Here is a 21,163-nt window from a genome sequence, read left to right on the forward strand (position 1 = left end):
ATAATTTGGTTTATTTTGCCAGCCTCCCACCGAAGTTGGTAGGAAGCTGCATATAATATTTTGCTTAAATTAAATTAATTTAGATATTTAAAAAAGTAAAAATTAAAAAATAAAAATAATATTTTTAATTTATTTTCGATGATAAATTAATATATTTTAATATTTGAGAACACGTGATGAATGGGCTGAGGCCCATATTGGAGCCCAATAGCTTAAATAAAAATAATAGGCCCACATTGTAGAAATAGAAAAGTTGAGAATCAGAGCTCTCAAACTGCAGGGGCAGAGCGTGGACTTGGTTTTGGGCCCCCAAGTCCCCCTTTCTTCTCCTTCTCTTTCGCCGTCTCCACCATCGCCGCCCGAAACCAGGTGAGCTCACTCACACACACACACTCCGGAGGCGCGGGGAGCGTTGGTGGAATGGGCCCATTGTTCTAAACCTAAGAGCGAATTCTTCTCTTGTTGCATTCAGATTGAGTGCGGAGTTGTTCAGATTCTTTCAGCTCCCATTTTCAGGAAGTGGAGCTCAGATGCATGCGTTTCTGAGGGACCCCACTTCGATAAATGTATAAAGCTCTTGGCAAGCAACGACTCATATACCGTTCTCGCATCGCCAGCTACGTGAAAGCCGGCCTCATTGATCAGGCAATCCAAGTGTTCGACGAGATGTCTCAATCAGACTGCAGAATGTTTTCGGTAGATTACAACCGGTTCCTTGGTGTATTGATAAAGAACAGACGGTTCGATTTGTCTGAATATTACTATGATTCCATGAATCCAAGAGGGTTCTCTTTGAATTCCTTTACTTACTCAAGATTCATTTCGGGGTTGTGTGAAGTTAAAAACTTTGAGCTAATCTTTAGGCTTTTTGACGATATGGATAGGCTTGGGATCGTGCCTGATATTTGGGCTTTTAATATTTATATGAATCTCTTGTGTGGTGTGAATTTAGTTGATGAAGCTTTGAAAGTGTTGAGATTAATGAGGGAAGAAGGGAGGGAGCCTGACGTAGTAAGCTATACGATTATTATTAGCGGACTGTTTAGAGTTAAACGGCATGATGAGGCAGTTCAAATATGGAAAATTATGATAAAGGAGGGTATTAACCCTGATAGTAAGGCATGTAGGGCACTTGTGCTTGGGTTATGCGACATTGGGAAAGTTGATTTGGCTTATGAGCTCACTGTGGGGGATCTGAGAGGAAAGGTTAGTTTTAGTGTAGTAATTTATAATGTGCTTATACATGGGTTTTGTCGAATAGGTAGGATTGATAAGGCACTAGCAATTAAGAACTTTATGAGGAGAAATGGGTGTGAGCCTGATTTGATAACTCACAATGTATTGTTGAACTACTGTTGTAATGCTCTAATGTTAGATGAGGCTGAGAAATTGATGGACAAGATGGAGAGGAGTGGTGTACGACCCGATAGTTACAGCTATAATGAGCTTCTAAAGGGCCTTTGCCGAGCCAAGAGAGTAGATAATGCATATGTATTGTTAGTTAACAAGATGGAGGCTAAAGGGTTTGTGGATGTCGTCTCATACAATACAATTATTAAAGCTCTTTGCAAAGCCGGTCGTTCTAGAAGGGCTTATAAGCTCTTGGGGGAGATGGGTAGAAAGGGAATTGCTCCTGATTTGGTTACATTCACTATTCTGATAGATGCTTTCCTCAAAGAAGGCAACTCGATTGTAGCCAAGGGCCTTCTCGACCAAATGACAAGGATGAGCCTATTTCCAAGTCTTGCATTGTATACATCCATTGTTGACCATCTATGTAAGACTGGTAGAATAAGCATGGCTCATAGTATTTTTCATGATATGGTGGAGCAGGGAATTGGCCCCGATGTCGTGTCCTACAATGCACTTATAAATGGATACTGCAAGGCATTTAAGGTTAGTGAAGCCCTGCATCTTTTTGAAGAGATGCAGACTAGGCGGGTCTATCCTGATGAAGTGACGTTCAAATTGATCGTTAGAGGTCTCATAAAGGAAAAGAAGCTTTCTTTGGCTTGTGGAGTCTGGGATCAAATGATGGAGAAGGGATTTACTCTTGATAGTTATTCGTCGGAGACTCTAATCAACGCCATCAATTTGAAAGAAGTTCCTGAGGTAACTAGTGCAGTGGTATGTGTGTCGTATTCTTATTCTTTCCCTCCTGTTGACCATTATAGTCTATTCATGTGTGTTTCGGTGACGTATAACTTTGTATTTACCATTCTGCAGTTTAAACTTGCAATAGCTCTAAGCCATCAGTTGGTACTTGTTTGGGTCAAATGCATGGTATGATTTTAATTAGGAGTAATACTGTACGAAACTGGAAATCTTCTTTTCAAATTGTAGCTGACAATGCTATACCTGGAAATTTCACGGATGAAACTATCTCTTATCAATAAAATGAACTTAGGTTGAATTGTTGCCACACGCTATCAAATTTATTCTCAATTTGTTGCATCTCCCATGTCCCTAGGCATTTATTATGCCACCTTTAGGAACAGAACTAGCAGGTCTGCAAAATTGCTGCTTCTTTTTGATCCTTGGAGGCATGCCTTTCATAATTAAGAAAAGTTGGACTTGTTGCATTGTGCTATCAGACCCTTATATGTAGATCTAGCCAACTGATTTTGAAGACGTTGCGTTTACGGTAATGTGCTTGAGTTGGTATTAACAGTTTGAAGTGAAAATATAAACTGATGAGTGAAGCACAATAGCAGTTCTTTATGGCAGGAGTCGGGTGCTGCCCAAAAAAAAATCTCTGAATATGATCTATTCCTATCCTTTTACAGTGTGTTATGATACTATGAAAAGGTGTGATGATACAGTTTCCTGTCTTTTCTGTACTTATGTTTTTCTTTGATTATCGGTCAATGCAGGAATGAGCCCTCTAACCATTTCTTGATGAATGGAATGTGCAACGGTGTAAAAGTTTCGTCTTTTGGGTCAGCGGATCTGCCCGCCACTTGCTTAAATACTTCCAGAGTTGGGTAGCTATATGCCCCCCTGCATCTGATGCAGCTGACACCTTTCTATGCCCCTGTCCTCGATTGGAGGTGAAGTGGTTGAGTCATATCTCATTTTTTATGTTCATCCCTATTTTTTGTTTTCATTTTAAAACATATTGACGAGCCTCTGATTGCATACTAGTTTTAACTGAGAGGTTCATATTCATCTATGGAAATTAGCTGCCATGGTATGGTGATTAAATGATATTTTTGTTCTCTATCACTTCAAATAATGTCAGCTGAAGTCAATAATGTACTTAGGTAATTTGACAGTTCTACTTCTGGCCTTTGCTTATCATAACTTCTATACTGTACTATATGCTTGCTATTGTCGGCTTATTTCTTACAACATCAAACTTTTGAGTTCGTAGAATCTCTTGTGAGTTTACAGGATCTCTTATGTAAGAAACCAGTGGGTTTAATATATTCACTTGTTTCTCTAATGTTCTTCCTTGTACTAACTCACGAAGCCAGACATAGACCAATCTCTGTCTTTATCTTTCTAATTCTATTTGATCATTCTAAGAAGCAACTGCATTAGTGCACGGACTTTGTTTAGATTCTTTTGTGAAATCACTTCATTGCGCCTTGACTCCTAATTGCTTACAGTGAGTCTCGCATATGCCAATTACACCACAATCACATCCCTTGTCTCTCAGCACTCTCTGTTTTTACTCAAATATAATGCAATCCTTCTGCTATGGATGGAAAGCATATGCATATTCACTCCAAAAGCTCATCAATGGCATTATATTGACATCATTTATCACACTTTCCCTCTATAATGAACAAATTCCATTTCTTTTTGTAGCTAACTAGTGCGGGATTGAGAACCAAGTTTCAATATGGTCCAAAGAAGATCCAACAGTAATCTCTAGAGTCATGAAAGATGTTGGTAGCAAGCATTGAAGCAATTTCTAAGGAAGCAAAAATCTCTAGCAACAAAATGATATTCAGACCAGGTACGTTTCTGAAACTTAAAAATAGAATGCTGATAAAGTAAAAAATAATGCTGGTTCCTTCTGTGTTTTTGCTTAACTATTGAAGTGTAACTCTTTTCATTTGCTTACCAATATATGGTGAAAATCTGTAGAACTATCCTCCTATATTCGACCATGAGTGTTAATTAGTTCAAGTTGTTCCGAGCAGCAATAAGATATTGGGGATGCCACAAATGTCAGAGAATCTTGCAGAAGACATTGGTGAAAACATTAGAGGAACGGATTGGTCGGGCATATGAAATTGCACGGGGAGATGATAAGTTTGTTGATGTGGGAGAGAAACTTGTCATTACTGGAAGAGAGGAAACCTATCGACGAAGTATGAAAATCTGTCCGATATCAGTGCATGATTGATACGAGGAATTGGAGTTACTTGGCTGAACAATGCAAGCAATAAGAACACAGTTCGACACAAACACCTGCATCGTCTTCCTGAAGTACATCCCATCCTCCTTTTCTATCTACAGAAATTAAACTTGTACACTTTTGTATTCATATATTAGGACAATCTCATGACAAACTTGAATTTCCACCAAAACACTTCGAGTCCCTGGGTTTTAAATGTTTGTAAACTTTAAGGTTCCCTTCACTGTGGATAGTGACTGCATATACAGGACTCCCTGTATTCACATCCCAGCACCATTCAGAGCCCTTCTTATGTCAGGGCTTATGAAGTATAAATAGTTCAAAATCAGTTCAACTTTGTTTTTCCCATATGGAATTCCACAATGTTTGAACTAGTGGCACTACTTATGCTTGTTGTTCAGCATTGTCTTCAAACAATTTATAGAATCTGCCCATCGACCAATATTCACGTGCAACAAACATTCATTTGCTCTTGTTAACCATCAAGACCATTTCCTTAGCAAAGATTAATATCTAAAAACTTTGGCTCTACCTGTCCAACTTGCTGCTGAAAGTTCCTTTCTTGTATTACATGTTAATCTGAGCACCTTTTGGATCTTCCCACTCAGTTCCAATTTAAATCCAAAAGGTTCTCAAAAGCTACAGACTCTGTAATAAGTATTCCTTAAGGCCCCGTTTGTTCTTATATACTATTCTGGGTTTACCACTGTACAGGGACTATACTTTTTCACTTGGCATCAATTTGGTTACTTGCCTTCCATGCTTAACTAATGTCTGATTCTTTCCCTCTCCAGGAATTCTACTACTACTAGTACCACTGTACCAGTTGCCATTTGAAGCCACTTTTTTGCTTCTTGGCCAAAGAACAAAACTCAATACACTCTGTTGCCATCCCTTCTCACTTCATTTCCCCACTCCAATTCCTGGACATCCCAATGTACCGCCAACGTGAGACAAATCCTCACTTCCTCCCACGCCAGAGCGATCCAGTACTCGAGTTTACCCCACAAACACGACCTCCGCGCTCAAGGCCGCAGGGCCGCACGTCGATAGAACCACCTCATGGCCCCACACCTCAACCTCCAATGCCACAGAGCCACACTTCAATAGAACCACCTCACGGTCCAAGGCCTCAACCCCCAATCCAGCAGCCTCAGCCACAAGTGAAGGTACCGCCACCGGATCAAGTTAATGCACCACCTCAACCCCGCCAAGAATCCAGGCCTCAACAGCCGCATTCTCAGCCACTCGGCTCGCAGCCTTCTGGAGGTGGCCAGCATTCAGCTCCACAAGGACATTCGGGCCACCACCACCATCATCCTTTTCTACGGGCACCCATGTCTCGACGGACAAGGCCTGTAGCCTGGCTGGTGGCAGCATTTTGTACACTCTTCTGGATAATCATCATTGTTGGTGGCCTCATTATCCTCATAGTCTACCTTGTGTTCCGGCCACGAAACCCGAGGTTCGACATCTCCACCGGCACATTCAATGCCGCCTACCTCGACATGGGCTATCTACTCAATGCCGATGTCACCTTGCTAGCCAACTTCACCAATCCAAATACCAAGGTGAACATTGATTTCAGCTACGTTATCTTGGATCTTTACTATGAAAAGAACTTCATCGCCACACATTACATCAATCCATTTTCTGTGATGAGGATGGAATCCAGGTTTGCCACTGTGCACATGGTGGCTAGCCAGGTGAGGCTCTCAATGGGACATAGCATGGAGCTACAGAGACAGATGGAGGGTGGAAGAATTAACTTTGAGATCAGGGGTATGTTTAGGACAAGGTCTAAACTGGGAGGCCTTTTCCAGTACTCATATTGGTTGTATGCGCATTGTGAGATCGTGGTCACGGGCCCTCCCACTGGAGTTTTGATCGGAAAAAAATGTGAGACAAAGAGGTGATAGGGAGAGAAAAAAGGGAACAGAGAGCAAAAATGGTGCAGTGTTTTTCACCATTCCTGAGCAGGGTTGATCATTATTTGCTGGTCATGAACCTCAAGATTATAACTTTCTTGTCATGGTTGAACTTGTATTACCCTTTGTATTGATTTCTTTGATTTTATTCTGAAAAGTTGGACACCAGTTCTAATTTCGTAGGTGTCCATCTGTTGGTGAACGATCCAGTGTTCCAATTTTCTCATTCCAACAAAGAGAATGGAATGTCTTTAACTTTATAGTGACAAACTCAGCAAGCATTCCAAAATCTGTTTTTACAGTGGATGGTTTGGTATTTTATGATCCCTACCTTTAAGAATTTTATTCTGCTTTTTTCTTTTCTATACCTCTGAGGAATTCCTTAAGAAGCAAGCAATTCTCTCCTCTTCACATCAGAAGAAAACAAAAAGGATTAGAAGATGGGCGGGGTCACTCCGCCCTTGACAATGTCACTAAGCTAACTAGACAATAAAACTGACGTGACTTCAATCTCTATTAATAAAACTGGGAAATCAGTCAGCATAAGCCACATTAAGTCTCTCCTCACTTGAACAATTAACTAAGAATGAATATACGGGTCGTAATAATGTACAACTAAATTGACGTCTTCAAAAGGAAGATTTTGCTATTACCTATGGTCGTATCTTTTCAATTATCGGAGATTCACAACAGATACAAAAGAAGCCAGCACGAAAAGGAAATCAAAAAGGGTCACCGGGCAAAAGAATCAAAGAAGTGGTTCAGAAAGTTCCATTTCATTGGCATTTTGTTGTGGTATTTCAGGCCGACGGGCGCCTACATAGTCCAAGCCAAGCCATTGCCACGGCCAGCAGACATATCGTAGCCTCCTTAGACCAGTTCTTGATGTTTCTCTGGTATCAAGTTCATCAAGTTGGCGAGTGAGCTCCTCCACCCGATCTCTCAGCCTGGACGCCCTCATATCCGCTAATCTCAACGACTTTTCAGCTGCATCTCTTGCTGCCATGGCAGCTTCCGCCGTTTCTTCTTTGAATTTTAGCTTTTTCTCTGACTCGATTACAGCTTGCCTAGCCTCCTCAAGTTCCTGACGCACTGATGCCAACTGCAGAGCCATAGAAATTGAAATTCAATCAAAATGGTCATAATAAGGACAATCTACTGTCCCTTTTCAACGTAATTTTAGAATTAGTATAGTGTTGGGATGAATCGACAGAAAGTAAATTGGTATGCCTAGTTCCCCACACAAATTCAAGGTTTTCTCCTTATAAGGGAAGTGAGTAAACATCTTTTAGACAAGGCCATCTTATGAGCAAATATAGGAGAAGCAGATGGTTTAAGCAGAAGAATCCATTTATCATTTCATATGTAAACCTATGGTCCTAATAGATAGGTTAATTGCAAACTTCTGATGGAAAAGGTTGCATCAATACTAAAGTTACTGTAAACATGATCGGGCTTGAATTTTCTTATAATAAGGCAAATTCTCCACCTTCCTTAATATATTTTCTTCCTATGTATAAGTTCCAGAATAGAGGAAACCCACCCCTCTCATGCATATGTACAGACGCAAGCTAAGGAAGTCAAATTCATGTCTTACTTTGCTGGAGAACTAAGTTAAGACCTAATGACTTCTCAATCTCAATGTCAGAAAATGGTATACAACATCCAAAAGGGAAAGTGGCACGAGTAACCCCAAGTTGTCTCATCTTAATAATAAACAGGTTAGAGAACTATTTGGATGCATAAGAACTATAACCAAAAAGCAACTTTAAAGTAAATAGAAAAGCATATTGTAATTGAAATAATGATAACAATCTCAGCAGCAACCATACAAATTCATTACCAATAGTAAATCACAAAGCTGAGCAGTCCGTGCCACAGGTAACTTGACAGGATATTGATAAAGCCAAAATTCATAAAAGCTTTGTGCTTTATGAATACAGAGATACAGAAGAAACCAATCAAATTTTGAACAGCATTCCTTCTACAACTCAAGAAAAAAACTTTAGCTACATTGCAGAAACCTACTTTTTTCTACATATCCATCAATTTCCTTGAAAATGTGTGGTAACATGATAAATAATAGAATAGAAGAAAGATAATCGAACGGATGGAATCAGTCAAATCCATGAAGATGACCACCAATGACAAGTCAAAAGATAGCACAATCACCATATTTTCACAATACCTGTGTCATATAGTCCTTTTCAACTGCTTTTCCTGCATCAGCTTCTTGCTGTGCTGCTACCTTCCAGCGTGTGATTTCTTCTTCAGCAGCAGCAATATCCATCATAAGCCCTTCAACCTTGATCAGAAAATAGAGGACTAGATTTAGAATGACACATGATGCCTAGCAAGAATTAAATACCAATTCTATGCAATTCCAGACCATCAAAAGAAGATAGAGATGATTCGGAGAGTCGGAATTTTTAAATGGTTGATATCATCAATGACACAGAATCTCTAACATACATTTTCATTAGCCACTCTTTCCTTCTCCTCAAGCTCTTCTACACGTTGTTTCCACTGATTGAGCTCCTTGGTTTGAGTATCCACATGCTCCTTATATAAATTTGACTCTGCCCTTAATTTAACAACATTAAACGTGCACCACACTATCAGTTAGGAAAAGTTCAGAAGTACTGCAACATCTAAATAAGTTATTTGCAATTATGCATGACCAGAGTTCCACAAAATACAACTTAGCAACTACTGTTCATATTATAGTAGTCAGTTACAGTGGCTATTTAATTTTGAAATATTTAGTCTGCTTTTGCTTGATGCATAAGCTATAGCAGTTATACAGTTTCCAAGGCCAACAAGCTTGTATGTAATGAATACTTGTTTGAATTCGTTGAGTTTTGAGAAGATGATATCAATTGTATTCCCAGATGGGTACAAGACTTCATTTCTTCAGATCCATTCACCAAATAATTTGCCTATTAAAAAAAGGGTATCCAAGTAACATTCAAATTTCACTGAATATATAGTTGTTAGGTGAGCAAGTGTCAAGGATGTCCTGGCTTAGGTGCAAGGCACGTGCGTTTTGAAGTAAGGCACATAGCTGTGTTTCTCCGCATACATAATTTCAACAGTATAAAGCATAGATAAAAAATTTAAAGATAACAAGACAACTTAGTCTGTCAACAAATATAACCTACAGACAGTAAATTCGAAAACTCAAACATAATTCAACCAAAAGAACACAAATATACATTTGAACGAATCTAGTTTTAAAGGTTCAGCAGAAAACACTAACATAAGTCCTAACTGTTCCTAAATGCAACAAGCCCAATTGAAATATGTACAACCACATTGGTGTTGTTGATGCCCTGGAGGCAGAGTCCTTTGGACCAGATTACCCTCCTATCTGAACAGTAGAATAAGAGACAAGATGTCTGGAGTTTTTCTGACTGCTGCTGGCTTGTTTGACCCATATTTGACATTTATCTTGACTAAAAGATATTGCAAACCTTTTTAAGTTGCCTTCAGAGGGAAGAATATTGGGGAATTATTCCAAATGACACAATATTAGAAATTGAAATCCATTATAATGACAAGAACATAGCTCAAAATGGGACCTCATGAATTTGATTTTATTTGCAACAAGTTTGTTAGTCCAAGCACAACATTAGGGTTTTCTTTAACAAAGATTAAAAAAAAAAAGAACCCACGAGCCATGATGGGCGCTAAGATGCAGACCTTGTCAAATCCTATAGAACACGCCTAATCTTGCACTTGCCTGGCTGCCTAGGCGCACATTTAAAACCATGCCAGGATGGATCAAGCATCAAAAACATATTGTCATTGTAGGCAATTAGCATATTTGTGTCAATATTTTATTCAATAAATTAGCAATGGGAAACATCAATGGAGAGTCCTAATATCTAAGTTGTCTAAAAAACTTGATAGCAGAACAAAATAAAATTTGAACAAGATACCTTAGTTCCTCAACCGAATGTTTTAGCTCAATGATCTCAAGCTGAGACTGCTTAATTATATTCTCCAATGCACTAGCCTAACATGGAGAAGAGTATTAACGACTGCAGAAGAAAAGTAAGAACAAGCGCGGAAGTTAATGCTTGAAAATCCACATACCAGAGCATATACTTCATTTTCTTCAACCTCGTCAGGACTCATTTTACCTTTAGAACCCTGAAATTTGCTGAACTTATATTCTATCCCAGCCTCCTTTAAACCATTTTCTGCAACTTTAAACAATTCGTTGGTCTTAGATGATAAGTCCACAGACATCCTCCTAGACAATGTACTTCTTAATAAAGACCCAATTTGTTCTTTCTCCTTCATTAGTTGGTCAATAGTTTCATTTAGACTTTTCACTTCACGAGTCCTCTCCTCTACCAAGTCTCTTGTTTTCTCGACAACAATTTTACTCAACTCATTTACGGATTCCATTCCTGCTAAAGCCGCCTTAATATTTTCCTCCATATTTGTTTCTTGAGCAAGGAACAATGATTCTGATAATTCTGACGACTTCTTAGCATCAACTATCTTCATAACTTTACACATCTCTCCGTGCACTCTGGACACATAATTCAGTTGATCAATCAACAAGGGTTTTTGTGTCTCCGTCTTTGACTCATAGTCACTCACCAATAGCCTCAACCTTGAAAGTTCTCTCTCCATTCCTTCTTGTTTCTCGGAAGACTCTCTTTCAAATTCAGCTAACTTTCTATCCTTCTCATCTATGGTCCGTTTCAAACTCTCGATTTCCTCACTTTTCTTAGCTACTTCCTCTCTCAACCCACTAATAGTAGCCTCAAGTTGTGAAACCTCAATGGCAATCTCATAATTCCTCTGTTCGACCAACTCCTGGGCCTCATTTCTCGACTTGACACTCACTTCAATCTGTCTCATAAGCTCTTCCACGATCTCATTTGTTCTCTTAATCACACCATAAGCTACTGCAGGCAACCCTGAGTACTTATTCGACTTTGGCAACCCATTACCTCCAAACTCCTTGTAACTACTCACTTTCCTGGATATCTTCTCCATGCCACTCACTAGCATCGAAGACCCTGTCTCCATCTCCACCCTCATAGACTCTCTGGCTTTTCTCACCTCCTCCAGTTGCTTAAAAACCTCATCTTTTTGCCTCAACAAATCTTCTTTCAACTTAATACCTTCACTCAACTCCCCACCAACACTCTCCAATTTCTTCAAAGCTTCCTCCTTTTCACGCAAAGCATCATCCCGCTGCCGCGAACACTCATCCCGTTTCTTGATCGCTTCATGGCACAGCACTTTAAGCCGGTTAAACGAAACCTGGAGATCATTCTTAGCGTTCTCCGCCGCCTCACGAGCTATTCTCTCACGATCGAGCTCCGCAAGAATTTCCCTGAATTTCTCCACAGATATGTTCTCCGGGTTTATAATATCAACAGGAACCGGCTCATCGGCCTCAACATCGCTTAGGACGGCATCGTTCTCTTCATCGCTGGCGCTCGCCATCGTTCAATATTATGCAAAAATAAACACTACAATTCCCACAAAAACCAAACTCCCACTACAGAAATTCTTCCATACAAAACTAAAAGCCCATCATCAGAACAACAAGATCAACAACAGCTGAGCAACAGAGATTGGGGTTTTTGATTGGTTTTGTCAATTAGGGAAGAACCTTCAAACACTGATCAGATGAAAGATTAAATTGAACCCACCAAACTGATGATGGAGATTGACCCAAGAAGTTGGTAGACAAGGAAGATGGAGATTGCAAGTTGAGGATTGAAATCGCGAGAACAGGAGGAGATCATACCCCGGCAGATCAATATATGGAGTCCAAGGTCGGAGACAAATACCAAAGATAAAAACGAAATACCTAACAAGAATTCTTGTTTGTTTCACCTTTTTTAATTTCATTAGGGCCAAAATTCTTTACTTATCAGTCATCCCAATTTGAATCAATCAATTCTAAGATTGAGTTATCGTCGACAAGTTTTTACTAAATAAGTTCTCTTACTTATATAATTTATTTATTATTATTAATTATATTAATATATTAATTCAATAAAAATATTGTTCAGAACATCAAAATAAATATATATTTGATATGGGAAAGAATGTATATATGAGAGAAGACAAAAACAAGTGCTTGAAGAGTAGATCTCGAAAATAAATTAAATTACTTGTATTATTTTCAAATATTTGTTGAAATTCTGGTTAAATAATTATACAAACACTATAGAGAAGTGATTTGATGAAAGATGGGGTAAAAGCAAACTCTAACCTATTTTGCAGCTCTTTGTCATAGTAAATTTTTTATACTATTATAAAAAAAAAGATTTTGTCATATTAATTTTTTAATATTTAAATTTATTATTTATTTCATTTGTTTCGATTAAAAAGAATAATCAGATCACTAATTTTAATATTTTTTAATAATCTTGTAATTATATATTTTTTTCTCTTAACTGCCCATTACTCAATATTTCTCTCCCACCTTACTCTCTATATTTATTATAATTTATAATTATAATTTATTGTATTTTATAATTTAAATCGCGTGCAACGATAACTAGTCATAAGCAAAAATGAATAATTGTATTCAATTTTAAGTAATCACAACCACACAGCACTATTAACTATAATTTTTTACAAACAATATCAAAACATTAACCATAATTAAAAATCGTTGTGAACATTCCCACCGCAACTAAAATTATACCAAATTTTTATTAGCCATAATCTTAAATTTTGTATTGATTTTATTTATCAAAATAAAATATATCAATTTATTATAAGTTTTAGGCTATAGTTATTTATAGTATAGGAATGATCAAACACCCCCTTAATGAGTAGTGCAAAAATGATTCCAATAATTACGATTAATTCCTGTTTTTAGATAAAAAAAAGAAAAATGAAGAAATGAAGAAAGGTCAACATGTCAACCTAATGAGTAAGAGTATCTAATATGTTGCAAGAACATGGGGTTGACGAAGTCAGTTACACTAGTCTACTTGACTAAAAGCCTGACATTTTTTTTTTTTTCGGTTGAGGCAATTTTTATTAAGTAAAAAAATACAATAGTATAATACAATTTGTAAAAGCCTAACATTTCTTAATAAGAAATCAATGTTTCACCGGCACAAATGATCATAATCAACTGACATCAGACGGATGGTGTGCCGAGGACTGAAGATCAGTAAAAATCGTTCGATTCCAGATGGCCTCTTAGCTGCAATCCCTCGGGTTCCTTTCTGAACTGGTTTGACTCAATGTAATCTCGAATAGACATTTTGACCTTGCTCAATTTGGCGCTCCATGACTCAGAACCGCCTTCTTTCAATGCATTCAGAAAGTCACGAGCAACGATGTGAAGTAACTTCTCAAACTGATTCTTGTATCTCCGGTAGAGTGTGAATCCAGCCATCTGGACACCAAAATCTTTTTGTATTGGTATCGCGTAAATGACTCTCAAGTGGTATGAAGAAGATTTCAATGTCAACTTACTTCAAGAAATGAATGCAGTGCAACTGCAGTGTACAGATTTGCCGGGAGGGAATTCAAGAATCTTGCAAGCCATGCCCAGCCTTCTCTAAGTCCATGCAGGTTCTGAAAGCCTCCAACTTCAGTCTGTTATAACAAACAAGAATGTCAAAACATTGTGTTGCCGTTGTATCAGGCCAGAAAAATGAGCAGTGCAGTTTCTTGAAAATTTCAGGTACTAATGGAGGAGGAGCAAACCTGCACAATAGCTCCATATAGTTTCATATAACAACTCAACCTTTCAACATAATCATCGATACTCTCAATCTTCCCATTTTCTTCCTCATAACCAATAGCTTTGAAGTAAGCATCTTTGGTTTTAAATTCGTCCTGAATGAGTAAAGAAAGTTTGATATCAATGGAACCTACTTTCCAAAGCCAATGCGTACTCTAGAATTTAGATAATTTTTTTCAACTAGCACAACGTAAAATGAGAGTCAAGTATATGAGGTGCTCTTGAGCTTGATGAACCCATTCATACGATGTGACAGCTTGACAGACAAGATACACAACTTGAAAGTTTATACAAATAACAAGTTATCGGTACATCGAGTTAGATGAATCACCTCTGAGTAACTTATGTGCTTTGGAACTGTGTAGATGCAAACTCTGTTCAACTCTGCAATCAGAACATCCATGGCCAGCGGGATCTATGCTTGAAAAGGTTGCCAAAGTGTAAATCAGGACCGGAGAACAGTTATATATCGTTCTGCAGCACTGATCAATACTTGCAATTTTTTTAACTAACAACTGCTATAAATTTCCGCAATCATAACGCCCTATGTCTGCAACGCTAGAAAGACCCTTGAGGGATAAGTCAGGGCATGCCGCTCTCAAGAATGGTTTCAGGCTTTGGGTAGAGTTAAATTATATACATATGCAAAGACGAAAATAGAATTATTATGCTCAAATTATGTATTAAATTCTCAAAATATGTCCAAATATCATGTCATAGATAGAACGCCAGAGACACACAAGTGAGAGCAAAAGAATATAAACATGGATTATATAAGTGCACTCCATGGGAAATTATTGCTGAAATACCATACATAATTGAACAACTCAAGAAATATAAACATATTATAGATATATATTTTAATAAGATTATTATGAAAGAATATTATGTTTCTATTATAGGTGATTTATTTGAAAATTTTCCATCTTATTATAATGTGGTAAAACACATTGGAATGAAGATATGGTAGCCTAAAGTGCTGGCAGCAGTCGTTATACAAAAATGTGTAGGGGTAAACATGCAAAAAATCAAAGTTTTGCTTAATCTTGATTCTAGATCATTATTGGGGCTGAACCATTTCAAGTGGCTTGATTCTTTTAAGGGAAGTGACAATCATGCCACAGAAAAATGTGTTATCTAATAACCTTACTTAAATACTATATTAACTAATTATACAACAAGTAGAAACGGGACGATTTACAGTATTTTTTACCTTAGATGTTACGAGAACAATGACACGACTAGTAGCAAATATGGCATTGGAGCTCCTTTGATTTGTGCAGTTGGAGACTATCTGCAAACACAATGTACCATGTAAGTAAGGACATCTGTTCCAGCCTATTATGAGCATGATAAGGTTTTCGTACCTTACATACAGTAAATACAAATTTTCATTCCAAAGCCAATAACGCAAACAGAAAATACATAATACATTCGCCTATTAGTCAATGACAACCTTTTCAGCAAATAACTGGATACTGATGGATTCAGGACATCCTGGACTGCTAATCAGCTTCACTAATTCTTCTGCTCTTGTTCTGGATCAAACGAATACCAAATGTCTTTACAGATTATACAGAAATTTTAAGGCTTTGATGCGAAAAATAAAGGATGCTAAAGCTGTGTATTAGAAAACATTTACTGCAAGCAGAGGGCTGGTTTAATCCTACTCACCTGACATTTTCTACAGTAGCCGAGATTGTTTTAATTTGTCTGCCTATATGCTGTCCATGTCTGTGATAATCCTGCATAGAACAGACAGCCATTGATTGTTCCCAAGATGCAAATGTATATGGCTTTGGGCAATGTTGAAAACCAACGTAAGATTATGAATTCTAGGAAAGAGCTAAGACAGATCATTTTAACATGAAATACTCATCAGTCCACAGTTCGAGAACCCAGTATACTTTACTGTTACTTGACAAATTCTGCAAATTCAGTTATTTGATACATATGCCGTCCATTTAAGAATTAATAGGATAAAGCAACTATGGAATTTCAGAAATAAAATCATTTCCGTTGTAATGGTTTACCTGATTAGCCCTCACTTTGAGATCCTTGTTTTTTGCAGATAATTCTTCATAAATTTGTTGCCTTCGCTTTTCCAGTTCAAGAGCATTTTCTGAAGCCCTAATTACATTTCTTGCTGCAAAAAATTTGCCAATATCGCATGAGAATGAAATCAACAATGACAAGTACTCGTATTTGCAGAGAAGCATACAGAAACCTGATGATTGGACTTCTTTTTTAACATCAAGTCCAGAACTCGGTAGCCCAAGAGTTTTCTTAGAATCTTGCGCTGCATTCTGAGCAGTATTCCTTAAGGTCTCAGCAGCACGTTTCGCTGCAGCTTCTTCTGCAGCTTGCTTCTCTGCTGCTGCTTTAGCTCTCTCAGCCATTTCGGCTTTCAGTCTGGCCTGCATTGTTCCGCAATAAATCTCCGTTAGAACCAGCAGATGTATTACGAAACAAGACATAAGTGGAAGATACGATATCACCAAGATCAAATTCTCAGAACCATCAAATTAGAAAAAGAAAATGTATCACAGTGCGGCAAGACCAAAAACTTGGAAAACTTCAATTAAATTGAGATACATAGGAGAGAACCTCTTCTTCTGCTTTGATCTTTTCCTGCCGCAATTTTTCTTCCTGAAGGGCCTTTTCCTTTCTTTTAGCCTCCTCACGAGCCGCATCATCCCGTATTCTTCTTTCTTCTTGTTGGGATATGTGCTCATGATCCCTCTGTACAGCTGTAAGGTGATTATCGAGTGCTTCTGCACTTTCACAGTTAAAAAAAGACATCAGCATAGCACTCTACTCAAATCAACCATAACTCTGTATATATAAAAAGAACACAACTGTAAGATACCACTTTCTTCAAATTCTAAAAGAAAAATAAACTTATATCAAGATCTCCCCCCAATCGACATCATTTATCTGTCTACTATCTCTATCAATATCATATATCTATAAATCCTATTTGTTGGTCATGTCCAGCTTTCAGAAGTTCCATGTAGAGATAGATGAGACCAGCACAAGGAACATCTATGGTACTTCAAACCTGCCATTCTCAGATTGAAACTGAATGGGCATTTTTAGTGGAAAAAATTCAACATGTATGAAGAACTAGAGTCCACATCAACTTATTTCAACATTAAATAGAAAAAGTTTAGATACCAAGAATTAAACATCTTACATTGTGCGTTGATACTGCAAATCAAATTTTCTCTCTCTTTCCTGCTGGAGTTCTCTATCTCTATCTACTTTAGTTATCGAAGAGGCAAATTTCTCACTTTCATTAACCAGCTTCGTCTCCAAACATGATATTTTGGATCTCACTTCCTCCTGTGCAGAAGGCAACAACAAAGATTAATATCAAGCAACAACAGAAAGTTATTTCAGCTCATGCTCTGCCAAGTGATATTAATATGATCGCTGCATTGAAAATTCTGAAGTCCAAAGCCATGAAAAGGCCAATGATTCATTGCTTCTGGGCATAGGCAGCCCTCAATGTTGTATGCTATCCTCTCATATTGACTGTACCATATGATACTCTATAACTACCTTCAAATGAGAATGAAGCTTTTCATGAGCTTCAGATATGTTTTGACAAAATTATAGAAAGAAAGGCTCAAGCGAAAATGCATTTAAACAAGTGAGACCAGCGAATTAGTGAAGTCAAATTCATGCCTTCATCAGTCAGATTAGAATTGACGGAAACAGAAAGTTCAGAGTTGTTAAGCATAAGTACTTCAACCCACCGATACACTAAGCTGAAGTTCATGTGTCAGCTCATGGAGTGCACCTTCTGCTAATCCCACTTTATCCATCAGATGACACTGAAGAGGCATCTCATTTTCAGAATCATCACTGCCAAAAAAAAAAAAGGGAAGAAAAGCATTGAGCATCGGATGTGCACTAACCAAAACTATTATAAATGTCCAAGTTTTTAATCAAATTGGAGGACAAATAACAATTTCATGGTCTTTTTTAATTTGATTCAATTGTAAAATAACACGACATGTGTGTCTAGGGAATAGTCGCTTCAAAGCGAATTCTCCCTAGATACATCTATTGAATAAAATTCTGAATTTCTTTCGAATATATGAATTGTGCTACAGATTCAAAACCTATTTTCATCTTAATTAAAAAAGACGAAAAAAAATCCAATAGATTTAAAGCTTCTTTTTAATAGCAATGATGAAAGTACAGACTCTACATCATAAACAGTTCTAAGAACATACCTGCGTGAGACAGTTCCTACTGCTACTTATATCATTTTGGCTTGTCTTGTGGTATAGGGTAAACAACCTCTAGTTAACCCGTTCTTTGTTTAATCTTCTGAATACTTAACATTAAGTAGTCTATTTTCCTATTGAACTTTGTTAGTGAAACCATGCGTATGTATCCAGTAATGAAATATTAAGACATGTCTAGATGTTTAACTTTGATAGTGAAACCATGCGTATGTATCCAGTAATGAAATATTAAGACATGTCTAGATGTTTTATAAGATTCATAAATGTTGTCAGCATACTAACATGGAAAAAAAACATAAGGAAAAAAGATAATCTAGTGAGTCTTCCACACTGTCTATCACTGCTTCACATTCTACCACTGCAACAAAGCAGCTCATGCCAGCTGAATAGATCTTCTTGACTTGTATCTCTTGTTTTATATTTATCTTATTTCATGCGAGACAGAGAGGCGGATTTATTACATATCTTCATTTTCTTCCTTTGCTTTATTTGGATTGAGGGAGTTCAGATGGTTGGAAGATGACTGTACGAAAAACATGAAGGTAAACAAGACATAATTAATTAACACCTCTAATAATGACTGTAATTCGAATTTTATGTTTAGTACTTTCTTTGCCCTCATTTATTCTTCAAATGATCATTTAGTCAAGCACGAACCTTATATACAGTTCATCACAAGCAAATCTCCTGCCAGAAACCATGGTCGAATGATCAGCCTCCTCTTCACTATCATTGTCGGTGTAGTCAATTTCATTGTCAGGTACATGCATTACAAATCCCCTCGTGCCACGATAACTGTCCTTTGAAGCTCTCAATTTTCTGTAAAATATATGTAGAGCATAAACTATCACAAATTATATGTCAACTAACAAGAAAAGTTAAAGACATACCTAGGTTGCGTTTTAGTAAAAGGTACAGGAAAATCTAGAGTTACATTGAGCTTCTCGTCTATTGCATCAAGCTCTGACAACAAATTGTCAAAACTCCAATCAGGCTGCGGATCAGCGGCAATGCCATTGACATTTTGTGGAGAACGAAGTTCCAGTTTGACGGCTCCCCTGATTTCAGCAAGATAAAACTATATATTCAACTTCCCCCCGTAAATTTCTTCAAAAAACAGATTAAAATTTTAAGAATGCAACTATGCAAATGTCTAATTCCCAACATACAACAATGAAGCAAATGTGAATAGTAATTCAAAACCGACGCTTTATGTTGGAAACAACAGTTGAAGCCAGCATGCACAAATGCAGCCAACGTGAATAAAATAATTCAGAACGGAAACTTCTCGTTGCAAAAGAAACTGAAGCAATCAACTATGAATCATATCAGATCACACACAAGATTCCTATACTTTTAAGCTAAAATATTAAAAACTTACATTGTTTCTCTCTAGATGCTCCTTGTTCTTCTAGAAATTTCTCTGCTCGAGGATCTCAAAAACACCAAAATCACGAACTTATCGTACAACAGCGATTAATAACGTAAATACATTCAAATAGGATAAATTACAAGAAGTGACGCTTCGTGTGAGCTGCGATCAAGTGGAAGGGGCGCAGAAGGGCGCAGCCCAAGTGTTCGATACTTTGTGTAAACGGGAATCAAGTAAGGAGTGGGCGCTGGACCAGGTATTCAGCAAAGAGCATATATGAAATTGGAAGAAAACACAGGGACAAAACAAGAAAACCAACCCGTGCGAGCATACAAGTAGAAGTAGGATCAACTATTCTCGTCTGTTCTTGGCCTCTTCTACTGTTCACCTCCTTCTTCCCCTAAATAATGTGAATAAACCTCAGGAAGACTACTATCACAATTTTGAAGAAAATTCAAATTGACGGCAGTAACTGAGGCCCGGAACAAATGCATACCAAATTGCCTGATTCACATCGATGGCGACAAACTTAAACGCACCCCGTCGCGGCGCAGAAGTGGTCCTGCCTTCGCCCGGCCGCCGCCGAAGTCCCTGTTGCTGCAATTCCGAAAAGTAGCAGAAATTCCGACCAAGAATTTGATGCGGCAAAATATCAAATTAAATTTCAAACCAAAATTAATAGGTTCTGTTCCAAAATTACTCTTTTTTCCCCCCTTAATATTTTGGTTATAATTTGATTACTTAAATATTAACTACAACAAAAAAGTTATTTATTAAAATTTACTTTTTGTAATAAAATTAAAAAATAGTGTTACATAAATAAAATAATATATCAGTTTCACTTTAGTTTATTAAATTGAAACTAACAATCGAAATCAAACTAAATATCGTAAATCCCAAATCGAATTCTTTTATACTGTCTCCATAAAATTAAATTGAAGATTCGGTACACTAAAATATTTTCTTGAATGTTAAAAAACGAAATAATCGGTTCAGTCTTAGTAATTATCGAATTTTGTTGTGCGATATTTTGATTTGATGTTTGATAAACCAAATTTTTGTTAAAAATATAAAAAAAAATAACTATTAAAAATAAAAATTAATTTTTATAAGTAAAATAAAAAAAATAGTATAAAATAATTAATATATAGACAAAGTTGGCAATTATATGTTCCCATGGTTTTTAAAACAATATCAAGAAATGCTTGCTTAAAAAACAAAAAAAAAAGAAATGGTGAAGTAATCGACTAGAATTCATACATACCATATAGTCAAAATCTTACATTTCGTGGTCCAATGTTGGATGGATTGAATTTTTTTAGTTTAAATTTGAGAGATAATTATATTATTTTTATTTGAGATTTAATGTAATTATATGTATATTTTTTATAGTTGAAAAAAATTATATTTAATACTCCTGATGTTATTTTCGTCTAATAAGAAAATTCATCTTTTAATCAAAATCCACCAAATTTGTCGATATTAGTGAAA

At 37.0% G+C, this 21,163-nt stretch overlaps 4 protein-coding genes across 7 annotated transcripts; 2 read left to right on the top strand and 2 right to left on the bottom strand.

The window, feature by feature from the left end:
- The first annotated feature begins 261 nt into the window (after positions 1-261).
- LOC105168331 (Pentatricopeptide repeat (PPR-like) superfamily protein) lies at positions 262-4,717 on the top strand. Of its 3 annotated transcripts, none has more exons than XM_011088381.3 (4): positions 262-2,127; positions 2,874-3,050; positions 3,814-3,964; positions 4,096-4,717. In XM_011088381.3, exons 1-2 carry the CDS (start codon positions 565-567, stop codon positions 2,877-2,879), a joined length of 1,569 nt encoding a protein of 522 aa, XP_011086683.1. In that variant the 5' UTR covers positions 262-564; the 3' UTR covers positions 2,880-3,050; positions 3,814-3,964; positions 4,096-4,717. The 3 variants fall into 3 exon arrangements, with proteins under 3 accessions (XP_011086683.1, XP_011086681.1, XP_011086684.1); XM_011088379.3 differs by having other exon boundaries at positions 4,152-4,717; XM_011088382.3 differs by having other exon boundaries at positions 262-2,112; positions 4,152-4,717.
- A 587-nt stretch (positions 4,718-5,304) lies between these two features.
- LOC105168668 (uncharacterized) lies at positions 5,305-6,567 on the top strand. Its single transcript, XM_011088800.3, has one exon. It carries the CDS (start codon positions 5,305-5,307, stop codon positions 6,283-6,285), a length of 981 nt encoding a protein of 326 aa, XP_011087102.1. The 3' UTR covers positions 6,286-6,567.
- A 213-nt stretch (positions 6,568-6,780) lies between these two features.
- On the bottom strand, positions 6,781-12,174 carry LOC105168332 (paramyosin). The gene is made up of 5 exons (XM_088883274.1): positions 10,396-12,174; positions 10,239-10,315; positions 8,770-8,881; positions 8,486-8,602; positions 6,781-7,399 (listed from the first exon to the last, which is right to left on the bottom strand). Exons 1-5 carry the CDS (start codon positions 11,767-11,769, stop codon positions 7,046-7,048), a joined length of 2,034 nt encoding a protein of 677 aa, XP_088739400.1. The 5' UTR covers positions 11,770-12,174; the 3' UTR covers positions 6,781-7,045.
- Positions 12,175-13,277: 1,103 nt separating this feature from the next.
- On the bottom strand, positions 13,278-20,392 carry GLE1 (nucleoporin GLE1-like protein). 2 transcript variants are annotated; one of them, XM_011088385.3, is made up of 17 exons: positions 20,169-20,391; positions 19,992-20,072; positions 19,682-19,723; positions 19,191-19,358; positions 18,958-19,119; positions 17,803-17,911; positions 17,238-17,386; positions 16,649-16,820; positions 16,269-16,458; positions 16,075-16,187; positions 15,716-15,786; positions 15,498-15,579; positions 15,255-15,335; positions 14,373-14,456; positions 14,005-14,136; positions 13,771-13,893; positions 13,278-13,690 (listed from the first exon to the last, which is right to left on the bottom strand). In XM_011088385.3, coding segments are annotated over exons 3-17 (1,869 nt in total). In that variant the 5' UTR covers positions 19,684-19,723; positions 19,992-20,072; positions 20,169-20,391; the 3' UTR covers positions 13,278-13,459. The 2 variants fall into 2 exon arrangements, with proteins under 2 accessions (XP_011086687.1, XP_088740330.1); XM_088884204.1 differs by having other exon boundaries at positions 19,682-20,072; positions 20,169-20,392.
- Between the last annotated feature and the right edge of the window lie 771 nt (positions 20,393-21,163).

The sequence above is a fragment of the Sesamum indicum genome, linkage group LG8 (assembly GCF_026168435.1).
Source record: "Sesamum indicum cultivar Baizhima isolate 11 linkage group LG8, ASM2616843v1, whole genome shotgun sequence".
NCBI classification, from domain to species: domain Eukaryota; kingdom Viridiplantae; phylum Streptophyta; class Magnoliopsida; order Lamiales; family Pedaliaceae; genus Sesamum; species Sesamum indicum.